This window comes from Staurois parvus, unplaced genomic scaffold, assembly GCF_062004578.1.
Source record: "Staurois parvus isolate SC_StPar_1 unplaced genomic scaffold, SC_StPar_1.0 ptg000020l, whole genome shotgun sequence".
NCBI lineage: Eukaryota > Metazoa > Chordata > Amphibia > Anura > Ranidae > Staurois > Staurois parvus.
Window position 1 is genome coordinate 6,656,084 of NW_028317816.1, and position 23,519 is coordinate 6,679,602.

Here is a 23,519-nt window from a genome sequence, read left to right on the forward strand (position 1 = left end):
CACCAAAGAATAACCCAAAATAAATTTTCCTGCTCCTGATGATTGCAACGATATCACATACAGTATGTGTATGCTATTTGTTGTTTGTACCCAGAAACTATAGTGTGCATTTTGCTTTTTTTGTCCTGCCTAAAACACACTGACACTGGCACTCACTGATTCTAAAACTATTTTAAAAAAAGGTAATTTTTTTTTTGTTGTGTTTCACCGTTGGATCCTTTTGACGGGACCGTGAGTTTGGCCTTTTAGGCTTTTTCAATTTGCTAGCATTTCATGATTGGGCCCCACCCGGCCGGCTCCATTGGATTCCATCTTTGAGTGAAGGGCCACCTCCTGGACTTGAGGTCCCTGACTTTTTGCCACTGAAGAATGTCATTGCACCCGGCAACATTGGTTGGGTTCCTGTTAGCGGACTGAGCCGATAGTTCCCTTGGGCTCCAGGGGGAAAGGTTGGCTCTGGTGGGCCCTTACTCGGTGCTAGGATAACAGCTCCGCTGGGACACTTGGGTGGTGGAACACCTGGGTTATGTTGTTTAGGATTCATTACGGCCTGTAGTTATCCTCCCAGAGGGTATTGGGCCCCCAAGCCTAGCTGGGTTTCCAACCGGGAGGCTTCTGCGTATGTGACTCGCTTCCGGGGACTCATGTATCAGATAATGTGGGACTTTGTTATGTTATGTTTGTTGCAATTTGCCCTCTGAGGGCTTATGTTTCTGATGTATCCATTAGCAGCCATGTGTCCGGTGGTAGAGCCAACCCCAACTAGTATCCTTTGAGTGTAGGATGCACTTCACCATTGGTGTGATACAATTATGCTATTGTACAATTTTTCTGTGTTCTTTTCCTCCTTTCTTTTCTTGTCTTCTTTTCTTTCCTGGTTTCTCTGATTTTGTTTTATGCAGGATTTCAAAACGCCATGGTCCGACTGTCCTTGGGAATGGCAATTGTTGGCCAACTTCTGCCTTTTCTGCTGAGCAGATTCTGCTGATCCCGACATGGCTTCCCCCCTTTTGAAAATACATTCACAAAATATCCAAGGCTTTAATACACCTCAGAAGCGGTCTAAAGTTTTCCATCACCTCAAATCGCAACAAATTGACGTAGTATGCTTTTAGGAAACCAGGTTTTCTCAGTCCTCCGCCCCACGGTATCTTTCGCCTCATTATCCCATCTTTTACACGTCCCTGGCTCCTGAGAAACTACGGGGTGTTTGATAGCTTTTAAACATAATTTCCCCTTCGTCTGAGCCCAGAATATAGTGGACCCCACGGGAAGGTACTTGCTCCTGCAAGGCACCCTCTGGGACCAGGAGGTTACTTTTGTCTCTTACTACTCCCCCAATCGCTTTCAGCAAACATTTTTTCCCATCTCTGCACTATCATTTCCCGACACTCTAAGGATCTTCTTTTTTTGGGGGATTCGAATGTTACCTTGGATTCCACTTTAGATAGGTGCTATGCCCAGGGGGCGGCCCCTTCTCACGGCTTAGTGTTAGAGGGACGTATGTTCTCCCTTTTGCAGACTGCGGGGCTGGCATACGTTTGGAGGGAACTTCACCCAGCTGAGCATGACTTCACATTCTACTTAAATCCTCATAACAGTTTTGCAGAATTGACCACAAATTTATGCATGTCCAACAGCTTCCCTTAGTCAGGCGGATATCTATCCCTTCCTCACCCTGGTCAGATCATGATCCCCTGGTTCTACTCCTTGCCCTTTCAGGGTAAGCACGGTGCCCTTTTCACTGGCGCATTAACAAATCCTTATTGACTACTCAGGTCCCCTGCCAACAAATAGAATCTTTCATACGTACATATTTTATGGAGAACTTGGGATCTGTTTCTTCGGCAGTGCCCCTATGGGAGGCGCATAAAGCCATGGTGCAGGGCCACATTATACAGTAGGCTGCAGCTCGGAAGCGGGAGCATCATCTTTTGGATCTCCACTCTTTGCTAGCCTCTGTGGATGCTCATTGGAAGTCGCACCCATCTGCGGCCCATAAACAAACACAGGATGCTCTGGCCTTGCGTTGAACCAAACATAGATTTTTATACCTGTGCTAATAAGCTGGGTCTGATGCTGGCTACGAAATGTAATTCTGTGGGGAAACCCCACAATCCGGTCCGTTTGCGACTCCCTGCAGGGGGCTACACTTCCAATCTGCAGCAGATCATTTCACTCTTTGCAGACTTCCTTTCACACCTATAAGTCAAACCAGATCCCTTCCCTGTTGCTTAAGCAGAAGTGTTCTTTCAAGATCTATGACTTCCTGGATTGTCCGAAGCGGCCCAGGTAGCCCTCAATGCTGGTGTAACCATATCAGAAGTACTTCAAGCTAACAAATCTTTACAGCCCACCGTGGCCCTGATGGCTTTTCAGGCCTCTATTATAAGGAATTTGTGACCCTGTTGGTGCCCTTTTTGGCTGGTTACTTTCTTGTTCAAACTTTTTAGTGGAGTTTAAAGTTACATGGCATACAAGCAATATGCAAAGTATGTTCACAGTAGAAAAGAATTAAGGCATGAGGCCTGGTGGCCAACATTAAAGTTCCAACTTTTTTGTCTGACTACCAGAATAGTGAGGTGGACTTGGGACAGGACCAAGGCTCAGGACTACCATCAGATGGAGGAGATTATTGAGGGAGGAGCAATGATTCGTCAAAGCATGGGGGTAGGAAGTGTTCCACCCAGGGGTCCACACTGACAAAAATTTAGGGACAGTGTCTGTAATGGCAGCTTCCACTTTAGCATGTATCATTGCCTGTCTTACCTTATTCCAAACTGCCAGTATGCACAGGGATGGAGTTTTCCAAGATTTAGCTATAATTTGTTTGGCAGCTGTAGTGATCTGTAAGAGACGTTTGAATTGGGACTTGTATATCGAGGGGGTTGCAAATTTAGTAAGGCAATGTCTGGGGTAGGCGACAGTGGTTGTACAAAAAGAGTAGACAACATATGGAAGATTCCAACCCAGAAAACTTGAACTGCTGGGCAGGACCACCAGATATGGAGATACGTTCCCGCCATCGCACAGCCCCGAAACCAGTCTGGAGAGTAACCCGGAGTGTACTTAGCAATCCTTGCCGGGACTGGGTGCCATCGAGTCAAGACCTTGTAGTTAGTCTCAACCGCTACCACAATCTGTAAGGAGGATTTGGTTGCCAACCAAATGCGGTCCCATTCATCAGAGCTCAGCTTGGAACCTAGGTCCCTCTCCCACTTAGCAACATATGGAGGGCCAGAGGAAGACTCAGGATTCAGTAATAGAGTGTAAAAGAGCGGAGATGAGGCCCTGCCTGTGTAGGTCTTTCTTGCACGTGCTTTCGAAGAAGGTCATGGAGCGGATGGAGCATGAAGTGGTTGATAAGGGGGATATAGAAGTGCTTCAGTTGAAGCTATCTAAAGATTTCCGACGCTGGTAGATAATACGATTCTCGAAGGGAGGGGAAGGATTTGATACCTGTGTTGGTCAAAAAGTGATGGGCTCGAAGAAGGTTCGCTGAGGACCAATGTGCAAAAGAACGTGGAGAAGACCAGGCCGGATGAAAGGCTGGGTTTTGAAGGTGGGAGAGAAGACTGGAGGGGATATCGTGATTTGATTCTATCCCAAAGGGAAATAAAGTGGGAAGTAATTGGATTCCGAATTGTCCGACGGTCGAATGGTCGGAGCCATAGTAGGTTGGCTAGTGAGAGAGGATCGCTATCAACTGATTTAAAAACAACCCATTGCTGGATCTTGTGGGTCACATGGTATTTTGGAAGTTGCGCAAGATGTGCAGCTTGATAATATTTAGCAAAGTCTGGGAGGCCCAGACCTCCCATTAATTTAGACTTGTGAATAGTAGAATGGGATACTCGAGGGCGAATAGGACCCCAAATATATGCATATGTGCGCCATTGCAGAATGCAGATAAACTGTGCCAGGACAGGGATGGGAAGAATTCTAAATAGGTATAGTGTCTTAGGCAAGATGGACATTTTAACCACTGTGATTCTTCCCATCCATGCCAGTGGCAGTGAGAACCAGTTATGCATAAGACCTGTAAGATGAGTGAGCATTAGTAAGTGGTTGGCGGAGTATAAGTCCGATAGGGCGGCCGTCAGCTTAATGCCTAGATATGAGATAGACTGGTGGGACCACGAAAATGGGAGAACCTGTTGCAAATGTGAGATCTCCTGAGAGGAGAGGAAAATATTCAATACCATAGATTTTTGGGGGATTAACTTGAAGGACGGAGATGTGGCCAAAGTCTTGTAGAATACAGAGTAGGGTAGGGGTGGAGGTCAGTGGCAAAGTCAAAAAGAGGAGTACATCATCCGCAAAGGCAAATTTTGTTGTGAGACCCGCCGACCTCGAGGCTGCGTATGTTAGGATCCGCTCTAATCAAAAGGGCTAGGGGTTCAATTGCTAGGGTGTAGAGTATTGTTAAAAGCAGGCATCCTTGTCGAGTGCCTCAAGCTATGGGGAAAGGGGCCAATTTGTGGCCCAGATAATGGATGATGATGATGCCCTCTTGACTCTCACTAATCCCTTGACAATTCTCCCAAGTTTGCAACAGGTCCTTGCACATTTTTCCCAGATTTCGGGTCTCCGTATTAATTTGAATAAGACTGTCACTCTCAATATTTCCTTGGCCTCAGATTTGGTTTTGCGCTTATAGTTTCACTTCCCTTACCAATGGGCTTCCTCTTCCATTGAATACTTGGGAATCCACCTGACCCTACCTATGGCTCTTTGTTTGCTGAGAATTATTATCCCTTGCTTCGTTCTGTGTCCTCTCTTATGCAGTCTTGGCAATTCCTGCACCTGTCCTGGATAGGATGAATCAACTCGGTGAAAATGACCATCCTACCTAAATTATTATATTATTTTCGCACCCTCCCAGTACGAGTTCCTCCTCATTTTCTCCGACTGATTCAGGCGAGGATTATGCGATTCATCTGGGCCAACAGATGCCCTAGAGTTTCTAGAAATACGCTTTTTATTCATAGACTCCAGGGAGGTCTTGGGGTGCTTAATGTAGCTAAGTATTACCAGGCGAGCCAGATTGCCCCACTGTCTATGTTTCATGCTTCCTCTGATGTTCCTCTTTGGGTCCTTTTGGAACTGCCTAACTGTGCCCACTTCGTGACATCAACACTTTTATGGCTCCCTCCTGCCTTACGCCCACTGACACGAAGTCCAATTTTGTTCCATGGCTTATGAGTGTGGGATTCGTTACATTATTCCAGTGGCTTAATCTCTCCCTTTCTGCCTTTGCTCCCAATTACTAATAATTCTCTTCTTCTGACAGGTTTCGATCAGCCAGGGGCATTCTCCTTGTGGGTGGCCAATAGTTTTTCACAAGTGCAACACTTTTTGACTTCTCGGTCCTTCCCACTTGGAGCTCCCTTTGGGAGTCACAGGATGTTCCTCAGGAGGAATTTTTTCATTATGTTCAATTGCGGCACTGACTGACCTCATTGCGGGGCAATTCCACTTTCCCGAATCAGAAATCTGCCTTTGAGCAGCTTTGCCAAGAGCGTCTGGGAGCTCCAGACCTTGTTTCCCTACTTGATGCATCCCTGAATAGGCGCTCAATGCGTACCTCTCTATCATATGTTTCCCAGTGGGAGCGTGACTTGAAGGCAGTCATGGATTTGGAGGACTGGAACAGGGCCTGGTCGTTTATAGCTAAATGTTCGTTTAATACAGCCACGCTGGAGGCAGCATACAAGTACTGTTTCGTTGGTATTGGGTCCCAGCCCAGGCGAACCCTGCTTATAGTGATTGCTGCTTTCTGGGTTGTGGCCATCGTGGAGAAGTGTTGCATATATGGTGGTCATGCCCGAGACTGATTGATTTTTGGTCTCATGTATTTGGCCTTCTTTACACATTGTTCCATCTCTCCATACGCCGGGAGGCTCGGTATGCTTTGCTTCATTGTTCCATACCAGGCCTGTTGGCCCATCAGCAGAAGCTGGCTTCCTATTTGTTTTTGTCGGCCACTAGAACAATTGCTCAGGTCTATCTGTCCCTCTTCAGGGGGTGCGGGACCGTATGGCCTCTCTGATGCTCAATGAACAGATGTCGAGTATCCGTAATGACTCCCAATGGAAATTCTTGAAAATATGGGAGCCGTGGTTGACATATGCTTTTCCTACACTCCCCCCGACTAATCTGGGTTCATGATGCAGTACGGTATTGGCGTTCCCGGATTCCTGCTTTGGTCTTGTTTTCTTCTTCCTTCTTTACTCCTTTTTCCTCTTTCTTTTCTGTTTGAATCTGTGAGGCGGTAGATACTTGACTTAACTGGTATCTTGTTGGTGTTATATCACTGTTTTTGTATTTTATGTGCTCTTAATGGCCCCTATATGGGCACGTCTTTTACATTGTTGGTGTTACAGCACTGTTCTCTTTATTTTTTATGTGCCATTGATAGCCCCATGTGCGGGCGTGTCTTATGCTTTAGTTTTCCTTTGTTAAATTGTTTTTAAAAAAGTTAATAAAAATCATCGAAATACAAAAAAGGTAATTTTTTTGAAAATCCTACCTAAAATATACTGACCCTGACCTCTGACCCAGGACTTGACCTTTGACTCTTACCTTGATCCTAACACTAACCCTGACATTGGCCTAGAAGCCTTTATCTGTTTTTATTTCTTTTTAATTTATTATTATTTTTATTTTACATAGTTGTTTTTGTTTGAGTACATCTTTCTCTCCTGCAAGGAGAGAAGGACACAATGTATATTTCTCTCCATTCAGAAGAAAGTGAAATCACATGGGTGGGCTGCATAGTGACTGATCCCTGCCACAGCCAATCAGAGGCTATCACAGCGATCAGGTGACCGGGAACCAGGTGTTCCAGGTTCCAATTGTTATTATGAGACCCAGGGCTCTTGGTTAGAGCCCAGTCTCTGTGCTGGGAGAGTGTTGTGGAGCTTGCTCCCAGCACAAACACTAGAACACATATATGTGGTGCCCAGGTTTAAAGCCCACTTCCTGGATGCCGCACATTTTTTTCAGTGACAAATGTCAACTGCTTTAGTAGATTGGTCCAGAATATACAACAATTACATATTATGCATATCTATTTCCTACATCTAAGTCTTACCTGCTTTTGTGGTGACTTTTAAAAGGTAACCATCTAAGTCTATATGAAATTGAGGTGTTTCATAGGGCAGTGATATTCTTGTTCCATTCCATTTAACTGTAAGATGCTGCTGAAGACTAATGATGCTTCCTTCCATTATTAGGTCTACGGTTTTTGTCCATGAGAAAGAGTGTGTGCGTCGAGCATCATTTTTTACTATAACTTCAAAAGGTGAGGTAGAAGATGCGCAATCTTTGGTCAAAATATATTGACAAGTTCCTTGAAAATTGAATGTCCGTCCATCGAACGTATTATAATGGGGGTCTCCAAATACAGTACAAACACCAGGCTCTGTATTCAGATATAAAGAATAGTTAATGTGCAAAGTATCACATAATATAATAACAGCATTTTTTCAAAAGACAAGATCTGTCTGACACAAAATTAGATTAAATATATTCCCCTTGTTGTGACCTAAATATACCATAGTCTACACAAGAGCATTAGCATGAACAAGTCTTTTTAAAAAATGGACAATTAATTCCTTGCTAGGCATCTACTGTATAGGGACCAGAGGATCCAGTGGGGGACTAGGCTAAAATTGTGCACAACTAACATAACAGACAGTGTCTGTTTGATAGACAGATCATTTGTCCAGTTAAATGACCCAGTTCTATGTCTAGCTTTAAGGTATCTGGTTTTGAAAATGATGCTGTTCTACACTAAAACATTTGCACTGCACAAAATCAGAGAGATGGTGAGAGAACAAAATACACTTGCAGGATTTGAAACTGCAAAGTATGTGGATGTCCAAACCATTGGCAACATCCACTGGAATAATTATCTGCTGAGTTGAAATGGGATAATCAACAGCTGCATTTAAGGGTAGCCAAGCAGCTGACCCATTTGAGATTACTATATTTTACTGCAACATTGCCCAAAGATTTGAGAGGATTGTATAAAACAATTGTAAACAGGGATATGATAAGGAGTGTTAAGGTACAGATCTAGATAAAATGATAAATTCATTTAAACACTGGAGGTTTGTACTGGTATTAATGAAGACATATTCATGCTAACCTAGGCATTGGTCCATGAATTCCTTAAGGTACATACTTTCCTGTATATATATTCCCATGAGTTTGAGAAATGCAAGCTACTTCTGTTAGTTCATATCTTTCCTTGGAGTAAGGGATTTGTACACCTTAGCGTAACCTTTAAAGTGTACCAGCATTAAGACTATGGACATTCGTAATAAGTTGTAAATTTTCTTTAAAAGAAGCCCTCACTGACCTCTACAGCTGCAGAGATGTAAAGAACGATGTAAAGAAAGTGTTGAACTAAGGGTGAACAATTTAAATAAACAAACTCAATAAAAATACACAATAAAGTGCACTAAATATATGAGTAATGACAGTTCTTGAAGAACCCTAGGTACTCAAAATCCTCATATGAAAAGGATGATAACAAAACAATCTTGGTGAATAAAAAAAAGTCTCTTATATATGCAAAAAATGAAAATTCTTCTTCGTTCCAACCAAAAATCACCAACGTGAGTAGCCACCACCTTATAGAGCAAATTGAAGGCTTACCAGATCCCCAGACCTCTTAATTACAGGAGGTTGGGATAAGCTCAATATGAGTATGACTCCATCAGACAGATGGATTATAATGGGACCCACTGCTTTGCTCTGGTGTACTCAACCATTCTGGAATTAAGATCCATGCTGGCTCATAAAAGATAATAATAAAGAGGTGCCTCTCATAGTGCATTAATGCCAATTACTTTATTAGGACAAAACAAAATTGCACTTACAACAGCGTTGAAGTAATGGGCATCAATCGTTATACATAGATGTACCAAGATGGTGGACAATGTGATGATGTCAGAAGGGAGGCTCCCTTCTGAATGTACAGAAGGTAAGAAAAGGAAATCAAGCTTTGGTGCTACCATGGTGCGTTCTGCCTTTACCTGATAGAAGGGCTTGGGGTTTGCCTCTAACAATATCATACCAACAACTAAATCTACCAATCCCACCCAAAGATGAAATGATGCCAAAACTGTGGTGCTGAAAATTTATGGTCTAAATGCAACAGACAAGCACCAAAAATATAGAAGGAACTAGTGCAACGTAACATTCTCAAGAGTCACAATGAATAAAAATTAAAAATTAACTTACTCACTTTCAGTGCAAATAGGACAGCAGCCTTTTCTATTCAGCATTTTGCCCTGTAACAAAACACAGAAACAGCACGAGATTTAGGAAACCGGTCACAAATCTTTTCTCTTTGGAGGTTATTTTCAAAGGATGTAAAAAACAAGGGTTTTGGCTTCATAATTCATGTGTTGGCTCCCAGTGCCCCAGCAAAGCCAGTGAGACACGGAAGTGAGGGAGAAGAGCTGCAGATGTGCACAGCACTGGAATTATTGGTAACTCAGGTATGTATATAGGGGGTTGATAGGCCAAAACCTATGCCTAAACATTGTGTACCTTATTGCAAGGAGTGCATTAGGATAAAAAATGTTTAGACTTTAGAACCACTTTAAAGTGCCCTGTTCTGAAAATGAAGCAGAAAATGAGAACAAAAATGGTGTTAAATTTGCTTTTAGATGGAAATTTATCACCGGAACAGGTGTCCTCAATGAAAGATGTCCACTAAATTCCTGCATCATTTTGGATTACCCATCACTTAATGATCATCAGGAGAAATAAAGAGGCAGAGACATAGACAGCAATAACATTTGACATGGGTATTTCTATCCAAAAAAAAAACTATTTTGTATTTCAATACAATACAGTTATGGTTCACAAAAATGTTTGATAGAATTTGGAAAATATTTTCCTAAAGTTCAATCACCCTGCTCATGTGGAGTGACAGCAGCTCAGAAAGCATCTATATGCTGAAGCTTTATTGTCAATGTGAATGTATTGACTGCCCAGTGGGTTGAGCCATTGTATCTACTGGTGCCAGATTTAGGAAGAAGTATATGACCAATACCAAAAAGAAGGTAGCCAATATATATCAAGTGTGCTGCAAATGTTAGTCAATAGGCAGAATCCCCAAGGAACACAATAAGTGATATAATCCAAATTTTTCTTAGAAAAGTCTTTCTAATCCGACCATGTTTCAGTCTTTTCAGTTTTATGAGCCTTTCAGTTTTATGTCTGAAAATATTTCAGGCAAGACTAATTAGGCTTTTGTTTGGTTGTGCAACAGAAACAGCTGTTGTTTTTTTTTTGTGTGCCTCATTTGGCACCAAATTTAAAAAGGCAACTTTTGATTTGTAATAATGTACAGATGTGTATTCTACATCACAACTTTTTGGTTTGGCTGCATTCATAGCCATCCTGAGGACTTAGCTATAAAAACCTGATGGATCAACTTAATAGTCATTTAGAACCTGCTGTTAAAAACCTGTGTTTATTTAATTTTTTTTCCTTTTTTTTTATCTAGGACAATGTATTTTAGTTGATGACTAATAAGTGATAGCATTTCATGCTTTTCTGTGAATGTTTCCAATAAGCCCACATTGTTTTATGAGTGTGAGTTCTAGTATAAATCTGAAGTGGTTGGGGAAAAAAAAAGAAACCATGGAAATCTGCTATTAATGGATACACAAAAAATCCTTTGTGTCTTCATTGAGCTCAGTGGAATCTAGTTAAATCAGTTACCTTTCTGCTTTTACTATAATTTATTATTCTGACCTCAGTATGTAATAGACATTTTTTATGCTGAAAAAGCTGCAATTATCAACTTTACAACTAGCAAAGTATGAAACATGTGTTACGGAGAAGTAGTTAAAATCCTCTTGTAGAGAAGATACTAAATTAAAAGTTTGCATTGCTGTATGAGCACAAAGGGGCCCCTTTACTCCTGCATGGATACCTGAAAACAGGGCAATCTGCAACTATGCTCCGCATATACACAACCACCTTCATTGATGGCTCTGTGTGCTGCATACACATAGGCTGCTCTGTTGCTGAATTAAAAAGGGCTAAAGTAGCAATTTGTTTTTGCAATGTTGCAATTTATTTTCTTTGGTAATAGAGCAGCTTCTATTTACAAAGTACACTGTATGTGGCTACCTATGTACATGCAAGTACATTGAGGTTTTACTGTATTATTAGGAACTCATATCTAAGCTACGATGTGTGTAATATCTCCCACACTTGATCTTAATGAATTTTTTTTTCTAGACTCATGAAAAGTAAGAAAACTCTTACTGGAAACATAACTAGAATCCTATTTTTCTGGTATTACCTGTATTTACTCTAGTGGAATGTGTTTAGATCAGTAGTGGTCAACTTACTATGGATAGGAGACCTCAACTGTGGCACATGACTGCATTTAAAGCCCAACTCTGGGAAGCTTTAAAATGATCCCTTGCAGTGAGACTGCACCCACGCTGCGAGGGTTACTTGCTCATTAACGCTCATTAAGACACTTTTAGGTATCTGAACTCTTGCTCCTCTGGCAGATGGTGCCTCCCCACGCTTCAGTGGTGGACTGTCCCTCATCCTTATCACGTCCAATGCAGGGCTATGGACCCATGATGATGACAAGACCTCAGATCCATGGACAATAGAGGGAAAAACACTGCAGGGACTTTCAGTGTCGAGAATCAGAGGATCAGTTAAATAAGTCTTCTTTAATAAGTCTCGGAGATGTAAGCAAGCAGCTAACCATTACAATGTTGGTGCAGTTTTAAAGTTTCCCTGAGTTTGACTTCAATATACAGTATATGCAAGGGCCTGTTAGAAATTGAGAACATCATTGGAGAAATTGTCAGACCATGGATGTATTACAGAATTGTAAACTGGACACATGTTGCAGGAGACAGTCAGAACACTGGGATATCACCAGGGACTGCTAGAGCAGTTATCTTCTTCCATTGCTAACTGTGGTAGTTTGAAGGCTACACAACAAGTACTAAAGGGCCACAGATTGGGCAGCAGAAGTTTAGCTGTATCTCAAATGTTTTATCACCAAGAACCTATCTTCTTAGGACCTAAACAGGTTTAACCTAGGAGTTGGAAAGAGCTGTTTAAAAATCATTTTATTAGGGATTCTGAGCCAAATAAGAAGTGAGTAGGTTCTTCTATCTCTCAGCACATGTGGGAATTTGGAATCCACATCCTGTTTTTGTAATCTTCATTTTTAGTACCAGCCTTTATCTAGCTCTAATTAATCAGGAATGGCTTTGAATTTAACTGTCCTTTTAAAAATATGTAAATGTGTTACTTTATTGTGTAGCTAGTTTGTACCTAGCAGCTACAGTGCTATGAAAAAGTACCCCTTGAAATGTTCCACATTTTGTCATGTTACAAACAAAAATGTAAATTTATTTTATTGGGATTTTATGTGATAGACCAACACAAAGTGGCACATAATTGTGAAGAGGAAGGAAAACGATAAATAGTTTTCAACATTTTTACAAATAAATATCTGAAAAATGTATTTGTATTCAGCCCACTTTACTCTGATACCCCTAACTAAAATCTAGTTGAGCCAATTGCCTTCAGAAGTCACCTAATTTGTAAATAGAGTCCACCTGTGTGTAATTTAATCTCAGTATAAATACAGCTGTTCTGTGAAGCCCTCAGAGGTTTGTTAGAGATTATTAGTGAAAAAACAGCATCATGAAGGCCAAGGAACACACCAAGCAGGTCAGGGATAAAGTTGTGTATAAGTTTAACGCAGAATTAGGTTATAAAACATGTCCCGAACTGTCCAGGTTTTCTGGAATGTCTGCATCACATTGACAGCTAAAGTATGAATTACCAGTTTTACCAGTTCCCTCAAGAGGAAGTCATGTTGGTATTTCACAATGGGAACATCCTGGGTTCATAGTAAGGCTAGCATGGGGCCAGAACTTTGATGAACACTTGAGGTGTGGATGATATCCAAATGGTAGGTCTACACACTGGTATGTGGTCCCCCCAAAATCCATATCAGATGCATATCTGAGCATGCAGGTCAAAATAGGGGGGGCAAGTGAATTATACAGGCCACATGCCCTCAACATGGGGGGGTGCTTTGGGGGGCTCTTTCCCACAACCCTGGCCGGTGGTTTTGGGGGTCTGAGGGCGGGGGGCTTATCAGAATCTGGAAGCCCCTTATAAAAAGGGAGCCCCCAGATCCTGCCCCCCCATGTGAATGAGTATGGGGTACATGGTTCCTCTACCCATTCACAAAAAAAAGTCTAGTAAAAAATTACAGGAGACAGTCTTTAACAAGTTCTTTACTAAAAACAAAAATAAAAATAATGTCCCATGAAGTAGATCCAACATCAATCATGATGCCCACCACCCCCGCCGACCCAAAAAAATAAAAAGCTTTCAATGCTGGCTCCCGGCCACTTGACAGCTGTGCTGCAATGATAGTTCTTAAATACTGTGATGATATCACAAGGGGGTGGGGGTAACCTTGTGACATCATCATGCGCTGTGATTAGCAAAGCTAATGGTCAGGTGCATTGCTTTGGCCAATCACAATGCACTGTCAGGGCACAATGCACTGTGGGGCACGGTGGGCGAACAGTCTGCTGAACGTCCTTACTGTTTGTGTGTTCAGCGAACACACAAACAGCCCATGTTCGAGTCAAACTTACTTTTGACTCAAACATAAAGCCCATCACTACCCCTTACCATAGTTCAACTTAGATTTACTTTACATGTCATATGATTGGGATTACTATGGGGCCTAAAGGACTTCTTTTTGCATTTTAAACACCACATCTCTTGCTCAAGCATTCAAGATGATTTTGACCAGGTGTCCATAAGGCAAACAGACATCTCCCCACTTTAGAAAGGGGTGGTGTACCTCCATGATGAAGTGGACTTGTGGAGGCTTTAAAGATCCAAGGTTTGTGTAAAAGTACTGGGCCCCTCTCCTAGGCTTGGCTTTTGGAGTGAGAAGCCTGAGAGACATTAAAATAACTTTCTGTTTAACTTCATTGATGAGACATTTGACAGTTTGCAGCCTTGGCTTGTTGAACGTTGGTAAATGGGCATTCTTACCACCAATGAAACTGTCAAATAAAGTGCCAAAAAAGACATTCATTGTCAATAGACATACATAAAAGGCATTTTTACATTTCTGTTCCACAGACCAAAAATTTAGCCTCAGAGATCTCCTAGTGTTTACAGACAGAAGACTCAAGATGATTAATACTGACTAAACCATCTACACAATAACGTATGACTAAAGGCAAAAGCTCTAAGTGATCTACAGCTAAAAGGTCAGTAAGGACTGTAGCTGAATCTTTTGACATGGGTCCACTCCCTTATGGTCTCACCAATTGACTTTACAGCTAGGACAGGTTGCATAGCAGGGTATGCTAGCAGGAATAAGGATTTAGAAGGGCTTCCAAATGTTTGGAAGTGGGATCCTTAAACACTGAATCATTCTCAGTAGGTATTTCCAGTAGTATGTTAAGGTGGGATATTGCCAGATCAACATATTTAGGAAAATCCTCAAAGGATATGGCTCTGCAAAGTGTTTGACAGGTGTAAAAAAATTGTCAGGGGCATCCTAGTCTCCATTAAGAACAGTTTAAAGTAAGGAGTGTGGGCCTTTTCAGAGATCTCAGATTGGTAGCAGTACTAGTAAGAGCTACAGGCTGTTCTATTTTAAATGTGGCTCACACTGTATTGGAAAAGGGCTGATTGTATATTTTATCCTGGAAGCTATTTGAGTTGACTGAGGCTCCTCAAAAACAAACTCATCCCATAGGATCCCTTCTTCAGACACGGTATCTGCAGCAGAAGGCACAGAAGCGACTATAGCTCCAGGAAAGACATGCTTAAAACCTCTATGTTAGGAATCAGAAATCATATTTGCAATTTGGCCCATAAAATGTACCATAGCTGCAAATAACTCTTTTCTGGAGTAGAGGAATAGCAGGCCAAATATGGTGGAGCTATGGAAGAATCTGTATAGTGAGTTAAGTGAGTCAAGCAGGGGACATCCAAAGTATTGGTGTTGAGTCCCTAAAGCTGGGTACACGCTGCTTGTTTTTTGTTTTGTTCAGCCAGTGGGCTGAGCAAAAAAAAAAAAATTAACAGATTCCCTTCCCCCCCCCCTTCCTCCTTGGACACTGTCTTCTGACAGCAGGGACCCTCCGTTGTCAAAATACACTGAACAGAACTGCAGCCAAATGGCTGCAAGCTGCTGATCGAAGAAGGTTTTCTGGGAAGCACCACTGGCAGTGCCCACATTCCAGACAGTCCCCACAATCGTCAGTCCAGTGGGTCCAGGTACTTCTTCCATGATATGGCCAAGGATAGGATTAGCCAATCCAGATAGCTTCAAAGAGAGCCAAGATAATCAGCATGTAGATTAATTGAAGAACAAATATGTGAATGATAAAGAAATATCAAATGTTGTGAGCATGATTGTAAGGTATCTCCTGCTCTGGCCATCTTCTGAAGAATGTTCTCAGTCATTTCTTTAACGTGTCTGACATCATCTATTCTACTATACCCACAGTTTTTGATCATCTATCGATCATTTATTGTAATATGCCCACAGTTTCTGACCTTCTACTGATCACCGGTTGGCGTATGCCCACATTCTTTTGACAGTCTTCTGTAGCTTTGCATCTACTGAATATTATGTGCGGCCCTTTGGTCATGTCAGGGACCCCACCTGAATCCCCTTATATCAAGCAAGTTAACCACCACTGCTCAATATCTTTGGTCTACTGCTTCAGTCAACAAGCACAGACTTACTTTTGTACTCTCTTAATAAATCACCTCTAAATCTAACACTGTCCAAAATTATACATGGAAGTATCAAATATGTATTTGTAACATCATGATTTTATCCATAAAATAAAAATTATAACGATAATAAAAATAAAATGAATAAACCAAAAACCGCTATAGCTTCCTTCTAACTACAACCTACAAAACACTGATATTACTGTGTATAATTATGTTTATATCAATGATTCTTAATACGTTGTACATGTTGACTTATTAGGAACATGCTACTTATCACTGTAAGCGATCATGAAAGCTAAAGACAGGCTCAATTTAAATAAATGATTATTAGAAATTGTTACACAGAAAGGTTACAGAAGTTTACTTCAATGAGTAATTTAAGTGCACGGATTTGTGAAATGACATAGGAACACAGGAATACTTACTTGGGGGCAGCTGTGGACTGGAATGCATTGTTTCTTGCGACACTCTGTCTTGCCTTTCACACAAGAACAGATGGTGCAGTTGACAGAGGACCACATCTCTCCATCCTGCAGAAAAGCCAAAAAAATGCAGCCATCAGCTGTGGCTTTCAACAGCAAGTGATCCCAGTCATGTATCAAACTACAGGAGAAAAATAATCATTTTATCCCCAGTGGGCTTGTATCAGTGTATAAAATAAATTATGAGTTATGAAAAAAACATCTTTAAGAGCTGCATGAAGAAAAACAATAGCCCCAGTGATGTGTTCTTAAATACGTCTAGCACAGAACAATGTATACCAGATCTAAGTCTGGTTTATAGCAAACGGAATGGGCAAAGTAAAAGGTTTGCTTTAATCCCTCATCCCCAGCAGTATACACCTTTTCTTCATTCCTCCACTGCTCCATTCAGCTTCATGGAATAGAGGACTACATGACAACAAATGGCTAATCAGCACTGTCATAAGAGAGGTCCATAGTCCTATGAGCTAGTCCAGTGACTTGTAGCTCACACGGGGAATTGCTTTCATATAAGCTGAGCAGATCAGCGGAAAGAAGGGAAAAAAGATTGATGCATCTGTGAAGGTCGGCATTAAAATTAAACTGTTGCTTTGCCCTTCATAGACACAGCACACATTCACTGACGAAAAATATATAAAAAATCCAAATATCTGTGTTGCCTGTAGCAATCAATTCAATTTCACTATCAGGTACTATGCAACTTAAAGGAACTCAAATGCCATGTACAGCATTTCCACTCTTCTCTTCAGTTTTCATAAACATAATTATTTATTGTTCATCATTTATTTTCAAGTATACACAAGTGCGGCCCTTGTCTTTTTTAGTCTGCACCAGCTGAAATGGAGATGCTATATGGCAGGTGTCAATAACTTAAGCAAGTGGCATAGCAAGCAATATTTAGCTCAATATACCATTTAGGTTCCTATGGGCATTTGGCACATCATATGCCAAATGCCCCCTTTTGACAAACTTGTATGTGTTTTGTATACTTCTAAACTTTTGTAACCCGATTTTCACTCTGCCTGGCCTAAACCGGCCTACAGTGACACTGTGCCACATTACCAATATGGCATGGTGTAGCCACTAGACATGTACCCAAGCTTTCATAAGAAAAAGAAAAATCCCCAGATTTGGGTTACATTTCCAAAAGTGAGATGGGATATGACACTTTCATCTACAGGAACCTGCCCATTGCTGATTTGTTTTTAAACATACAGACTTTATTGCAACCATCCTGATCTTAGTGTCACTATCGAATGAGTCCCCAAAATAGAACAAAAAGGGAAGACAGAGAAGGGAGGTTCAGACTTTACTGGCCTCATGTCTTTTCAAGGTCATTGTCTTATTATGAAGCAGCAACTCCAACCCCCACATGTTTTATCACTCAGATTCTTTTTTACAGACACTAAATTAAAAAAAAACCCACATTATTCAAACAAGGCTTTAGGAAATTGAGATGTTCTCTAATGATTATACTGTAATATACTTTAATAGCGTGTTACAGTTAGCTAAATGCAAGGCATTATTTAAAGTCAATCTAAACTTAACTAGTAAAGATTTAATATCTTAGAGAAATTATCTAGAAAAGATAATTCAGACTAAGTAGTAAAAGTTTTACTTTTTGTTTTGGATTCCTCCTGATGTGTAGCATGTCTGCAGTGTAAGATCATCCAAGGTGCTGCTGCATCTGATGCTATTCTCACATGATTTGGAGTGACTTTCTGTGATGTTACTGCTGTGCACTGTTCATCTTGATGGAGAAAACACTGAACCTAAAGGCTTGCTGCGCAAGGATCTCCCTGCTTCCGCTTCATTCAAGTGGTTCTAAAGGCTCAAGGTTTTTTACCTTCATGCATTCTATACATGAAGGTAAAAAAACCTTATGTGTGCAGCATCCCCTCTAGCCCCCCAATACTCAACTAAGCCCCCTCTGGATCCAACGATGTGTACTGGAGTCTCGGCTATCCCGGGACTCCTTCCCCTCACTGGCTGAGACAGAAGTGGGAGGCATCAGCTCCCACATCTGTCAATCACAGCCAGTGAGCCAATGAGAATAGAGAGGGGGTGGGGTCACGTCGCGCCACACCTCTGTGTATGAATGGATACAGGAGGAAGGAGCCAGGGACCCGAGTAGAGTAGGATCCAGGCTGTTCTGTGTAAAACCACTGCACACAGCAGGTAAGTCTAGACATGTTTGTTATTTTAAAAAAAGCCTTTAGAATCACTTTCATTTTGATGATATGTGCTTTCTGAACCTCTCCTTTATGGTTTTGTTAATCCACTTAAGCTGTGGCCTTGCCTTTTCCAATTCAAACAATTTCAGAGTGATTATATGGGCAAGGCTCTTTGTCACTCTTGCCCCTCCCTGTTAGGATGGTACTTTCTATGTAACATTTATGCCTAGGCTTTTAAGCAGCAAAATTCAGAAATCCTCAGCCTTCACATTACTTTCATGACATTTTATTTAAAGCAGAACTAAAGTCCCACTGTTATAACCTGCGAGCAGGCAGGCCTTTATTACAGAAGAGACATGTACTCTATTCTACAATAAAATACCCCTACCTGCCTGCTGGCAGTCTCTTCCAGCACTGAAAGCTGAGCTGCGCATGCAGTGCCGGGCCGATCTGCACATGTGCAGGAGTGACACCATCCCCTACTGGCCAATGAAGAGGCCCGAAGACTGGCACTCAATAGAAGATGTCAGCACTGTCACAAGACCATTGGACAGGTAAGTATGGAGACTTTAGCTTCGCTTTAATGAATTATATTAATGTTTAACTGCATTTACCCTGAATATTTTGTGTCCTGACTTGCAGACCTTTACTTCTTCAGCAGGCACATAGGAGACACACTCATCACAGCATTGCTCTTGCCCATTTTTGCATGTTCCAGCTGGAGAACACTTCCTTCTACACACTACAGTTGAGTCCTAGAGAAACCACAGAATCGACAAAAATCTTAACAGTCAAGGACACATAATCCAAAGATTTGTTGTTTCTTTTAGGTAGTTGCCTTCTAGAAGATTATGTGGATTAACAGACTTTCACGTAGTATAATGCAATTTAATAAATAAGCACACCATTCTAAACAAAGTGTCAGAGCTTTTCAGCCCATTGAGGTTGATTTACTAAAGGCTATTTAAAAGCTGTTCACTTTGCAAGGGAATTTCCCCTTAGTTTAGTGAATTAAGCGAAGCTCTGCTGACTTCTATTATCCAATTATGTGCAACCAAAAATGCTGTTTTTTCCTTGCATATGACTGGCCATTCTAGTTAGACTTTTTCAGGTTCAGATGTGTACCATTCTAGCTCAGCTGTGTACCATTCTACTCATGGTATCTTTGTCAAGATTGCATATCGAATGTATCCTTCTTGTCCCTTTAAATTGACTTTTTAGGTTTTTTCAAAATGGTACATAATATTTAAAAATTAGAGGGAAGGTAAACTAAAAGAATGAGAAATTACCTTAATTTATCATTGTGTAACAAATCAAGTTGCAGTTCTTTTGCTGTTTGTGAGTCGCTCCCCTTCTGTATCTCATAAGGAGCTCAAGCATATGATTTTAAGTGATAATATTATGGTTTTAGGTCAGTTTTATATAAGTTGTCTTTTTTCTTAAACGTGTATATGTATTGTTTTATATACAGTATTTTCTACTATATGTACTGTAAACACTCTTCTTTTTACAAATGTATTACAAACAATTATTACATGACATAGGATTCCCAGAGCATTGCGGGTTTGCTAAGACAGCAAAGAAGAAGACACATGCATTCATTCATCATTTTGTCTAAATGAAACTTTACATTAACCCCTATGAAAAGAGATGAAGTATCAACTTGAGCTATTCAGTTCTGCAAACAACAGACATTGTCATCACAGAATCCAACATAGAGTTGGAAAAGTCTGTAAAAGGATACCTAAAACTCCATCTGTTGGCTTTAAAGAGGCTTTAAAAATTTTATTTTTTAGTCATGACCATAATAACGAAAGAAAGTGAAAACAAAATTACTATACACTCACTGGCCACTCTTTTAGAAACACCTGTTCACTTTCTTGGTAACACAAATTGCCAATCAGCCAGTCACCTGGCAGCAACTCAATGCATTTAGGCATGTAGACGTGGTGAAGATGACTTGCTGAAGTTTAAACCGAGCATCAGAATGGAGAAGAAAGGGAATTTAAGTGACTTTGAATGTGGCATGATTGTTGATGCCAGATGGACTGGTCTAAGTATTTCAGAAACTGCTGATCTGCTGGGATTTCCACACACAACCATCTCTAGGGTTCACAGAGAATGGTTAGAAAAAGAGAAAATATCCAGTGAGCAGCAGTTGTATGGATGAAAATGCCTTGTTGATGTCAGAGGTCAGGTTGCTGCGACATTCAGTTGGTCAGAATTTGGCATGAACAACATGAAAGCATGGATCCATCCTGCCTTGTAGCAATGGTTCAGGCTGCTGCTGGTGGTGTAATGGTGTGAGAGATATTTTCTTGGCACTAGCAAGGTGTACCTAATAAAGTGGGCGGTGAGTGTATACTCCCTATAAACCAATGGAGATTAATGAATAATCATCCTGCATCCTGCAAGTCCCCAAGTCTTATACTTTCCTATTTTACATCTTGCCAGATCTTCACCTTACAGACCACTGGAAGCCAAGGTGCCACTGCAGAAGTCCACTGGCAGGGCATTGTTCCCATGGAAAAGAAAGACATGAAGAACAGAGTCCACAGAAATTAATAAACACATGAACAGAAAAAGAGACTATTGGGAGACTTCTGTAGCAGCAGCTGTGTGGCTCCAGGGGACAGGTGAGAAGCTTGTTGGTGGGAGGAGTGCTTAAGTGCTTATTTTGGAGATTTTGTGCTAAAAGTACTTTCATTTTTTTAAGGTCCTAAATGACAACTTTTGCCTATGTACAGACTTCATAGGAATGAATTAACTAACAAACAGAAAAAATTACTACAGGGAAACCTCTGTAGCAGCAGTTCTGTGGCTCCAATGGCTGCAGGGTGAAGATCTAGCAGAAAAACGGACAGGTGAGTATACGTTTTGGGGAGCTTGTTGGTGGGAGGAGTGCTTGAGTGCTTATTTTGAGGATTACTGTACTAAAAGCACTTTCATTCTTTAAAGTTCCCAAATGACAACGTTTTCTCCTACTCTCTACTCAAGAGAAGCTACAAATCAAAGCATACTGAAACTTGTCTTTTAATAAACTAATCTAAAAGCATCCTTCTCATGAATTAATCCCTTAACTACAATGGTGTAAATGTTGTACTGGGGAATTTAAATTTAAAATGGATGGCAAAATAACAGGTGTCACCAGATATTATTAGTGGCAAAGTCTCTAATGAGTAAGATTTGTTTCATGGTGTATCATAGACTAAGATTATTGGCTACACTGTAAGTACAGTATAAACACTGCTAACGTGTTTCAGCTAGAAAGCCTTAATCATAGCAGGTGTGGTGCATGTTTGTTTCAGAGGGACTGTGAGAGTTGTCTGTGAGGTTTATTTAGCAATACTGTTTTATAACTGAAACTCTGCACAGAGCAATTCAGCTGTGTGTGTATTTACTTTGTAAAGACAGAGCAGTTAGGAATAACTTTAATTTAAATCTGGGAAAAGGACTTAGAGCTCCACCCACAGGTTGGAAACTGTAAATATGAAATATTCATAGACAACATTTAAATAAGAACTCCGGGATAGGAAAAAAAAATCATCCATTAGTAGACCTACACAAAACACTAAGCAGTTAATACATTTGTGAAATTCCTTACCATTGAATAGAAAAGTCTAACTGAATTTTCAGGAAGTCATCTCTGTAATTCAAAAGATAACAGCATCTGCTCTGCCAAGGAGGAGGCGTAACAGCCGGGATTACATCATATCCTCTTCTCACTCTCTACAGAAAAAGGAAACTGCATTTCCCATCAATCTCTGGGAATGGCATTGAATGTGGGCAGATACAATAGGCCTGTTCATGTTGAATGTGTACTCGCCCACTTCAACATAAATCATGCGCCCTCTTTCTCAATCCATGTCAGTCCATACAGCGCTGTATGCAGGCACAGCACCCCATTAATAAACAATTACAGCTCTCTAAAACAATATGACACCCAGGCTTCCCCCTGGAGTCACATTCAGTGAAAGGGACCCCATCCTACCATAGGCTCTAACAGTCTTCTGTATGCTCATTAACAGTCCATGCAGTGCTGTATGCACACGCAGTGTCCCCACTATATAAAATTACAGTTTTCTCTCTCCATAGAGAGAAGACCTTCACATTCACTTATATTGTCCCAGTCTTAGCATGACCACAACCTCTATACATTGCTGTGTACATGTAGAGCCCTCTAATGAATTCTTGCCACCCTCTAACACCCTCTGGTAGTACAGTGGAGCTAGTAGCCAGAGCTGCTGGTGGGGGATTGGCACAGCGCTGGATGCTTTGGCACTTATCAAGAGCCTCTCATAGGGCCAGTCTGCCACTTCCATATACATCACTGGTTGCTAGATGTTAGGCGGTCCTAGCAACTAGTGATGTGACAGGGGGGCCATAGGCAGCGGTGGCGGAAACTGGAACCAGGAAACAGTATGTGTACAGTATTATGTGAGTGTTTAGGGTTCTGAGCACCCGTGATGAGGCCACAATTCATGGGTGGCACGAGCTTAAGGGCTGTTCAAGACTTTGGATACAGCCATTTTAGGGGGTCAAAAAGGGGCTGTCATTTTCAGAACATCACCTCCATGGGTGTACAGACCGGCAGTCTGTGATTCCTGTCCAGCCCACTACAGCAAGTAGGGACGGAATTACATCCCTGCTTATTGAAGAACACAACTACAGATGGGAAGTGCTAAGACTGGTGGCTGGAGGAATAGGAGGAATATCAGACACCAGTCTTACAAACAGGAAACCCTTGGGAAGGTAGGAAATCAGCAACAAGGACATATAAAAAAGTTTTGCCCGGAGTTCTGCTATAATATTTAATAGAAAATGTAATCATACAGTATTTTTCACATTTAATTTTTAGTCATAAAATAATAAAAAAAAACATAAATAAACTATACATTCCCTTTAAATGTCCTCTTCTGAAAACTATACAAACTTGTTTTCCACTGCCATCATGTTTTTAAGATCACAGTGTTCCAGTATTCATTTCCTAAAAGGCTAGTTCATTTTCTGAATGACATAGTGCCATTTTATTGTCTACACTTGAAATATAAGTACTGAG

At 41.1% G+C, this 23,519-nt stretch overlaps 1 protein-coding gene across 1 annotated transcript in view; it reads right to left on the reverse strand.

Annotated features, from left to right (window-relative positions):
• Positions 1-23,519, reverse strand: part of BMPER (BMP binding endothelial regulator) — a 331,942-nt gene that overhangs the window by 81,824 nt on the left and 226,599 nt on the right. Inside the window, exons 9-12 of the mRNA XM_089687148.1 lie at positions 19,075-19,215; positions 16,230-16,334; positions 9,260-9,305; positions 7,097-7,426 (exon numbers count right to left, since the gene is read on the reverse strand). Coding sequence (XP_089543274.1) covers positions 7,097-7,426; positions 9,260-9,305; positions 16,230-16,334; positions 19,075-19,215 — 622 coding nt within the window. The remainder of the gene's footprint in view (positions 1-7,096; positions 7,427-9,259; positions 9,306-16,229; positions 16,335-19,074; positions 19,216-23,519) is intronic.